Source organism: Podarcis muralis, chromosome 5, assembly GCF_964188315.1.
Source record: "Podarcis muralis chromosome 5, rPodMur119.hap1.1, whole genome shotgun sequence".
Classification (NCBI taxonomy): Eukaryota; Metazoa; Chordata; class Lepidosauria; order Squamata; family Lacertidae; genus Podarcis; species Podarcis muralis.
Window position 1 is genome coordinate 26,928,824 of NC_135659.1, and position 9,858 is coordinate 26,938,681.

General features: G+C 43.6%; 1 protein-coding gene across 1 annotated transcript in view; it reads right to left on the minus strand.

Annotated features, from left to right (window-relative positions):
- CNN3 (calponin 3) overlaps positions 1-9,515 on the minus strand; it is a 28,165-nt gene extending 18,650 nt beyond the window's left edge. Inside the window, exon 1 of the mRNA XM_028732734.2 lies at positions 9,274-9,515. Within this exon, the coding sequence (XP_028588567.1) occupies positions 9,274-9,330 (57 nt within the window). The 5' untranslated portion in view covers positions 9,331-9,515. The remainder of the gene's footprint in view (positions 1-9,273) is intronic.
- Between the last annotated feature and the right edge of the window lie 343 nt (positions 9,516-9,858).

Here is a 9,858-nt window from a genome sequence, read left to right on the forward strand (position 1 = left end):
TGGTCATTGGGGGATTTGGTGCAAGGTGTCACAAGTACTCTGATCACAACCAGCTCTATTTCTCCTCTGCACTGGAATCAGTTGGAGCTGTGCAAGTGCTTAATCTGTGTTTGGAGGCAGTAAGGGGTTGGATTACCTTAAATGGCAGTGCTACAGATTAGTGCTTCCTGGGTCTGGGAATGAACAGTGTCTTCTGGATGAGGTTGGACTCTCCTTGAAGGATCAGGTACAGTCACAGGGCAGGGGCGGGGAAGAGAGATAGCTTGACTACAGTAATCCATACTCTCAAACCTTGTTGTTGTTTAGTCATTTAGTCGTGTCTGACTCTTCGTGACCCCATGGAGCAGAGCATGCCAGGCACTCCTGTCTTCCACTGCCTCCTGCAGTTTGGTCACTCATGCTGGTAGCTTCGAGAACCTTAGACTACTTTAATGTACTCTACATGGGATTGCCCTTGCAGGTGGATTGTACACCACAGCTAGGAAAAAATACAGCCATGAGGGTGTTGGCTAGGCTAGGGTACCTTTGAGATACTATGTAACACCAGTCCTTGAAGAACTGCACTGGGGCCTGTTTGATACTGAGTGCAATTCAAGGTGATAGTTTTGATGTAAAGGTAAAGGGACCCCCTGACCATTAGGTCCAGTCGTGGACTCTGGGGTTGCAGCACTCATCTCGCTTTATTGGCCGAGGGAGCCGGCGTACAGCTTCCGGGTCATGTGGCCAGCATGACTAAGCCACTTCTGGCAAACCAGAGCAGCACATGAAAACACCATTTACCTTCCCACCAGAGTGGTACATATTTATCTACTTGCACTTCGTGCTTTCAAACTGCTAGGTTGGCAGGAGCAGGGACCGAGCAATGGGAGCTCACCCTGTCGCGGGGATTTGAACCGCTGACCTTCTGAGCGGCAAGCCCTAGGCTCTGTGGTTTAACCCACAGCGCCACTCGCATCCTAAGTTTTGATGTACAAAGCCCTAAATAGCTTAGAACCCAGCTATCTGAAGGAGCACCTCCCACTGTCCTGTCCACACCACCATCAAATAAGGACCCAGTTTCTGAAGCACGTAATAACGCCCCCTTGGTGGTGGAACAATCTTCTTCCTGAGGTTAGACACTAGCATAAACTAGTTTTTGGTGCTAGTTAAAAACATTTCATTTTCACTATGCGTTTCACTGTATTTGCCTATAGCTGGGGTGATGTGTACATTGAATTTTATATTGTAAACTGCTGATGTTGGTTTAATTATGCTGTGGCCCATAGTGAAGGGCAGGATAAACATTTTACAAATAAAAAAAAACAGGACAGCCTCTTGGACAGAGCATGATGCACAGGCATGAGACAAAGACAGGAATGGTTCATTAATATGTTTCTGTGATAAAAGAGAGGAAATGGACTGCTAGGAAAAAGGTAGGATATCATTTATTTGTTAATCATTGTAACACCTCCACTTAATTGCTATTTCTATCACTAATAGCAATGTTTATTTCAGTTCTTGTAGACAAGCAAGACTATGACTTTGTAAGTAGCATTTTACCTAAGAAGTGGCCTTACATCTCATATTTTTGTGCATTTTGATGTCTGATTTCTTTACTCTCTTCATGTTAGTAAGGAAATACAAGTTTTTTTGAGGGATTTTTATTCAGTATTAATTGTGAAATTGTTCTGCAATCTTTTATAAGGAAAATGATGGATAATTACATATTTATGTGTTGTGTGAGTAATAATGTATTTGCATTTTTGTTTGTTTTCATAAGAACACTTTTTGTTGTGAACTGCTTTTGAGAGTAGTGTACACAGAAAAGCAGTATACAAATAAATTGACTTACTGACATTTGGCATTTGGTCCCATTTATAACAAAGCAGAAAACTTTAGTTATTAGCAGACAGATCTGTGAAAGTATCTACATAACAATTTGAGCTGATTCTCTATTACTCATCGTTGACTTCCAGGGTACTTAAACATATGTGTCCAGCTGGAATTTTGCACTCTCTTGGGATAGAAAGTAATTGAAGAAAACAGAGGTAGAAACTTTGGCAGGCAGTTAGCAAATGTTTAACTGCTTTTATCTGTCACCCCTATCATCAGCAGGCACCTTCTTTGACAAGTTTTAAACATCAGCTGAAAACTGTCCTATTCTGCCAGGCCTAAGCAGGCAATGAAGAGTAGATCACCGACAATGGTCTATTGATGTTTGTTTTCAATTTTTTTTATTTTTAACTTCTTTAAATCTATTTATCATTTTATTGTTTGGTTTATCAGATATTTTGTATTTCAGCAAACTTTGGGGCTCAGCTGAGCCTGTGGATTCCTCCTTCTTATGTATGGGTGATGTAATTTTAGCTACAGAAGACCTGACACAGAGCTTGAAGATCGGAAATAGAGGAAATTATGATGATAAATGCAGATGACTAAACAGATCTTAGAAGACTAAGCAGAGTGGAAAAGACCAAATAAAATATCAGGACTATCTCAATGAACTAATAACAGCATTGTATTAATATCACACAGAATTTAAGAGACTGCAACCCAGATGTTTATTGTCCAAGAAGGTTCCTTATTAGTGGTCGGTCATTATACTTTGGGCCACACCAAAACACTTTTGACTAGGTTTTAACTCTAACAGTGGGAGAGAGAAAAAACTAGCCAGTGCCTAAAGCTTGTCAGATACAATGCGCTGGGCACTGCCCAAAGGAGATTCTCATTTTGTTTTTGTTTTAGTACATAGCTTTTTGCTTAATTGCTTTTACAATATTCCCTTAATTTTAAGAGCAGTTTGCCATGTGGTAGTGTGGTTTTGTAAATTGAATACCTCTAATCTTTGCTGGGCTTAGAGAGCATATATTATAGTTCTCCAAATTGTAGCCATAACATAGAAGGAGCAGTTATCCCAAATAGTAAATAACCTACTCGGTACTAGTATGGCCCATGCCAGTCAGACACCTGGTAATCCTAACTTGTGTTCCCAGTTTATTTAACAAAACATTTGTAGTAGCTTAACAGCCTGACTCCATGCAGAGCTATGGGTGCCTAATATCCAACATTTCTCCAATGAAAACAGGGACATCCTAAGAAAAAGTGGGACATTCTGGGATCAAATCAGAAACCAGGATGTCTTCTCTAAATCAGGGACAACCCTGGAAAATAGGGACACTTGGAGGGTCTGCTTTAGGCAAGCCTAAATCAACACAGGATTGTATTGTTAATAAGGGTCTTTCAAAATATTTTTTGGCTTTGAGTTCTGCACACTGCCCTGACTAATACTTTAACATGTAAATTCCCTAATATTATCTAAATTGTTGCTATGCCATAAGTTACCAATGCCTGTCGAGCTTCTCTTTTGTGTCAGTTAGTTCAGATGAGTAAATCCTGTATATGCTGTGGTCCTACTCAATCTGTGTGAATGCTAGGGCCAGTTATCAACCTTTTCAGACCCAGGGCCCATGTTTAACTCAAATATGCATTTGGGGAAGCATTTCTGAATCTTTTACCATATATTTATATGATGCTCCTGTTACGACAAACCTTGGATCAGGCTGTGACCCACTAGTGGGTCTCAACCCACCAGTTTAAGACAAGTGCTAGGAAAAAATTCTATTCTGATATAGACTTGCTCAACAATCATGGAAGAAGGGCTGGGATTGATTATATCTGAATTTCATTCTCTACTAAGGAGAATTGGAAAGGAAAACCTTCCTTACTCCCACTTATCTTCACTGTATTTTCCTGTTTTCTCAAGAATTTTTAGAACCCTACTATGGAGGAAATCCTTTTGTCTATTTTTAAATAGCATGTGTCGGTATGATTGGTTCTGTCACCCAGGGAGGCAGCAGCAAAGAATATTCTAATTTTGCACTGTTTCAAGGACTTATTTTGACTTTTCTCACCTTCTTCTCATCCCCAGATTAGCATTATAATATGAACTACAAACCTTTATTGCCCTTATTTCTCAGGAACAGGATTACTACCAGATTCGAAGACAAATTTTGGAGCTAGGGAAATTTAGGCATATTTAAATAATAAAGAATAACCAAATGTGACAACCCATAGGGAAGAAACAGTGTGGTGTTGTTGTTTTCATTTTGTGGTTTTATATTCTGATTTTATCCTGTGCACCATCCTGAGACCTGCAGGAATAGGGCTGTGTATAAATTATTATTATTTATTATTATTATTATTATTATTAAACATTGCCTTAAAAAGAAAGTGTGAATACTTGCCTCATTGAAGTATGAACAGTAAGATGGAAAAAAAGGAATCTAATTCTTACTCGGAGTAATAAATGATGAGTAGAAAGAAACGGAACTTTTATAACTTTAAATGCACCCACATCCACTATAGCTAGTAAGCAAGAAATCTTCTGTTTAATACTTTGTCATCTTCTCTTCTATCTTACTGTTTTCTGTCTTTTTCCTTATTCCTCCTTTGGGAGCAGAAACAAGTTTATTGACATAGGCATAGCCAGAGGGGGTGGGGGACAGCTGTCCCTCCCAATCAAGTAAATAAATAAAAATACTTAACTGACCAATTGCATCACAGATAGCTTGGTTCTGCCCCTCCCCCCAAATCTTGACTACATCAATGTTTCTTGATATTAGAAAAATATTTTAAATGAATCACAACTTTGTGATGTGATCAGACATATTACTTAACCAACATCAGCTCTGCAAGGTCCCAAAAATAGAAGTAAATAAACAGAAATAATAAATAAATTGAAGCATGTGCTGCCTCTCAACTGTGTTTGTTTAGTCCAAAGTAAATCCCAATATCTTCATTTTAACAGCTTTCCAGGTTAAGTGTGCACAGGATTACAGCCTCAGTCTCTTATCTGTAAAAATGGGATCTATGAAGTTGTGAAAATCAACAGGATCAAGTTCTGCAGCAGCTTAAAAATGCTGTGTAAATAGCTACAAGCTCTTTTAGGAACAGTTTCTGTTAAGTCATTGCAACTTTGTTATTGAAAACTAACTATAAATGTAGACTGGACATTGGAAGGCTTGAGTTAAAAGAAAGGCAAATGTCACATAGACTATAAGACTCCTTTATTAAAATAAGTTCCATTTTAAAATAAGAACCACAAAGTTGGAAAGGCACTCAAAGTTCATCTAGTCCAACCCCTGCTAATGCAGGAAATTAACTACTACATTATCCCTGTTAGATGATCATCTGCCTTAAAAATTCCAATACTATAGAAAGTTCACCACCTTCCTAAGCAGCCTGCTCCAGTTTAGAACAGCTCATACTGTCAGGACTTCCTAAATCTAAGTCATGAGTTACTTTCTTGTAAAAGAGTATATAGAAATAATGTACTCACACTGCCTATTAAGATCCCTATTAAAAGCCACCTATCAAGAGGAATAGCTTCTTTTTACAAAGCATCTGACAAGTTACTTTAGTGATAGATTTATAGAGTGCCATAACTAGTTTGGTGAGTATAAAGAGGCTTTGGACATGATTCTCCAACAGCAGTTCCTCATGGCATATAGCAAACCACTTTTTAATATGAAGAGGTATGGAGGTGAGCTGTACAAAGGGGGGGGGGGGGGAGAAGTCCAAAATTCTACTGAGCCTAGCTTGTGCTCCAAGATTCTAGAAGATATTAATTATAACAGCATTGTAGTTAAGATTGTATAGAATTGTTTTAATTAAATAGCCTGCGGAAGAAACTAAGTTAGTAACAGAATAGCACAGAATATGCAGAATGAAAAGGAAAGGGGCTCTGGCCTGCCTAGCCCATGCCCTCTTAACCTTCATCACCTTAGCCAGTCACTCTGGAAGAGATGAGGGAGAGACGTATGCCATAAAAGTTTTATATTTATTTTGTTAGTTACCCTGCCTTTTTCTGTTGAAAAATAATTATGTGCCTCTCTGGAAAACACTTCTATAAGTTTACTTATAATAGACTAATACTTGCTATATTTCTGTAGTTCAAAACCTTTAAAACTCTTTAACAAAAACCTAAAATAGCACACCTTCTTGGATATGAGGAATCAGGTGTCTTTCATTGGTAACAAATGCCCTACAAAACTCCTGGTTTTCTTTCCAGTGGTTGCCAATAAGTAAATAAAACGGAGTTAAATTATTCCACAACAGTAAGTCAGTAACTCAGACTGTAATAAAATCTGAAATAGTTGCACTAATTGTTTAGTACAACTATTCTGGTTATGGCTGCATAAATCAGGCATATGAACGGCTATATTAAAAATGAACTGCTTTCTCCACTTATGCTGTCAAGGAGTGCAGTGTGCAAGAAATTATTGCTCAAATATATCCTGCTCACATCTATCAATATTGCAAAGTTTGATGTCTGTTCCAAATTACATCACAAAATTCAGCACAAACCTGTAGCACCACATTTAGAATGCAAGCCTAAACTGCATTCTAAACCCTATTTAATAAACCCTATTAAATCAATGGGACTTAGGCTGCAGTCCTATACCCACTTACCTAGGAGTAATAGTCACTGAACTCAATAGGACTTACTTCTGAGAAAAAAAAGATATAGAACTGGGCTGTTACTTACAATTAAACATGCATCAGATTAAGATACATGGGACTGGGATGCATACCAGAGCAAACATTCAGCTAAAGTATGTGAAACTGTCTTGGAGCACAAAAATAAGTGCATAGGAGTCATTCAAAGCTGAAATATTCAGCTACTGCTACATTCAATTATTTCCATGTATGAAATGTTCCCTTATTACAGTGCTGTTTTAGTGTACAGATGAGGTGCCACTGTAACACATTTTCAAGATGAAGAGGAGTCTTGGAATATTTTATTTCCCAGGAGAGTTAATGGAAACTAAACCCCAAGCCGCAGTAGCTTCCTTTGTGTGTATCTTCCCCCACTCCTCCCCACCACTTTGGACTTGAGTGCAGCAGTGTGGAGACAATGAGCATTCTGTGCACAACGCCCACACGGATTGGCTGGGCTCCCCCCAATACCCCATGATGTAATGTGTTTGGAATGTGCCGGGACTTTGAGCCGGAGGGTGGGGGGGCAGGGGTGGCATTTCTCATCTGTTTCCCAGACCAAGTGGGTTCAGTAAATTAACATGGACCCGGTGTGCATTTGCAGAATCTCACTACCTTTCTCATACTTCTGTTTAGCATGGAATGGATTTTTTTTTAAAGCCTGAGAACCAACGCCATTCCCATCTCAGTACATCACTGTGTTTGGGTAAATATGACTGCATACAAGAGTGTACAGGAAATGTGTAGGTGAGGAGATAGTATCAAATATAGGTGCTGAGGGGTGCTAAAAGACTAGCCTAATAGAGGTGTGGATAGGAACACTATACATTGGGGGCAAACAAGGCAGAATTCAGAGAAAGCTGCAACTGTGTCCCATTCCCATTTTGTTTTAATCATCCTTTCTCCACAAACAACAAGTCCATATCTTCACAGCAAACTTCATCCTTGGTGGCATTTTAATCTGACAACTGCCAGTGTTTTAAAAGTGACCTCCATTTCAGAAATCAATCTGCCTTCTGTCTTTGGTACTGGTCTTTTAAATGCTGTTATCGGGGGATTGGTTAAAAAAACAACAACCTAAAATTACAAACTTCCTCGCCCTAGCCGCCCAGTCTTGTTTTGAGAGGAGAGCTCTGCGTCCACACACTTGTTAAGGGGCAATCAGAAGAAATAACCCAGGGAGGGAGGCAGGGAGACCAGGAGAGTGCGTGCACCAGCCATCCCCCTTAGCACACCATCCTGCCTGGCGCTCGCTAGCTCTAGACTGGAGCCACGTAGGCTGGGATCACCTCGCGCTCCCCCTGCTGCTGCTGCTGCCGCCATCTCCCGAGCCTGGGTGGGTCCCGCAAGCCGGGGCGTGCGGGCTCCTAGGGAAACGAGGAGGTGGAAATCTTTTAAGGCAGCAGGAGCAGCAGCAGTTCCACACTCGTGTCACCCCCCCACACACACACCGCACGTCAGAAGGCGCAGTCACGAGCGCAGAACTGCGCGTCCCGAAGCCACAAACCAGCGTTCCTCTTTGTTTGTTTCGCCCCCCCCCCCGCTCCCGCAACCCCTCCTCCTCCTCCCTCCGCTTTTCTCTTCATTAGACCCGGGCTTGTCCCGCCGCAGTGATTTGCCAAGGAGGAGCGGCTGGGCTGGCTGGCTTTCGCCTCGGCCTCTGCAGCTGGGAGAAAAAGAAACAAAGTCTCTCTCTCTCCCTCTACTAAAGTCTCTCTCCCGCACACACCCCTTGGGCCTTCTTCCCTCTTAAGCGGGAGGAAGAAAGAAAAGAAAAATTACACCCAAAACTTTCCCACACGCGAAAAGAAATACCCTCCCCGCCTGCGCGCGAAGTTAAAGGGAGGGAGAGCGGGCCATCACCATTCCCCATCCAAGGAGGAGGCGAAGCCAGACACTTCTCCCCGCCACCGAAAGGAGCGAGGGATGAGGGGAAGCGGCGGCGCCTCACAGTCGGTGTCTCCACAGGCAGGAGGGGAGTGCGAAGCCTCCCTCTCGTCTCGTGTCCCCACCCCCCAAAACCCCAGGAAAATAAAATGGGGAGGGGGCGTGTGGGTAAAGCCGGGGGACTCTGCCGTCAAGGAAGGGAGCTCAGGGTCCGCGGGGGCTTCGGCTTCACCGCCCCCCCCCAGCCGCTTTTGTCTCTCTGGCGATTTCTTTCGCGATAAATGCGCGGTTGGAAGCGAAGGGCTTTTGTTTGTAACCCATTAAAAATAAATAAATAAAATAAAATGGGGTAGATGGGGTTCGGTGCTGGGAGTGCCAGCCTGTGATTTACCTAACACGTACATCTGAGGACGACAAGGGGGGTCACACGTCGTCTTCTGAGGGGAGGGGGGGGGAGAGAATGGTGGTCTCGGTGAGGGGGGAAGTGGGGGCTTCGTCCTACACAGCCGGAGTTTGGGGTGGGGGCTTCGTTTCGCTCGTGCCCCACAGTAAAGGAATAACACACACACGGTTTTAAAACCACACGGCTGGGGTAACCTTCGCCTTTCACGCGCCCCCCACCCCACCTAATCCCGTGCATGGTGAGGTGATGATGGAGCAGGCAAGGGAAACGAAAAACGTCCGAAATAGGCAGTTGGGAGTTTGGTTTTTCTCCCCTCCCCCCCCTTCGCCCGAAAAGTTGTGCGTTTTGGGGGGGGCGTCTGTTCCCCTGACCCTGAGGAGAGCGAAACCATTCTCTCCCCTCAGGAAAAAAAAGGGGGCTTGTCGCCCGCGCGTCCCTCCCGGTCCACGAACAAAAGCCGAAGGAGGCGCTGGGATAACCACCATCTTCTTCCCCGCGAGCCCTACCTTGTTCTTGACCTCGGCCGAGAGCCCGTACGAGGGGCCCTTGTTGAAGTGGGTCATGGCGGCGGGTCGGTGTCCGTGTGCCTCACGCCTTGTGGCGCCAGAGGTGGTAACGCTCTGGCTCGCCTATGCTGCTGCTGGTGCTGCTGCTGCTGCCTGCCTTCCTGCGCTCGACTGGGCGGCTTTCTGGGTGCTGCCTGAGCTCCGAGAGAGCGAGGGCGGGCCGGGCTCGTAGGGGGAGAGGGAAGGAGGAAGGGAGGGACGTGGGCCAGGCTGCCTGACAGGGGAGCCCCGCCGCGGAGCTGCCGGCTGCAGAAAGTTCTAGTCCCTCCCTTGTCCGAAAGGGCGGCCTCCGCCGAAACATCCATTTCCCTTCACAGGAGCTGAGGCGGCGAAACGGCCTGGGGGGGGGAATTATAACGCCCCTCAGCTTCTCATCTGGGCTCGTACCACAGATGAGGGCAAACTCTTATCCCAGGTAAATCAAACTCCAATATAAACTACTCTGGTTTATACACGGAATAAACTCCATGCAGCTAAACCCATAAAATAAAACAAAAACAGTCACAGGCACACGACCTTGGATAC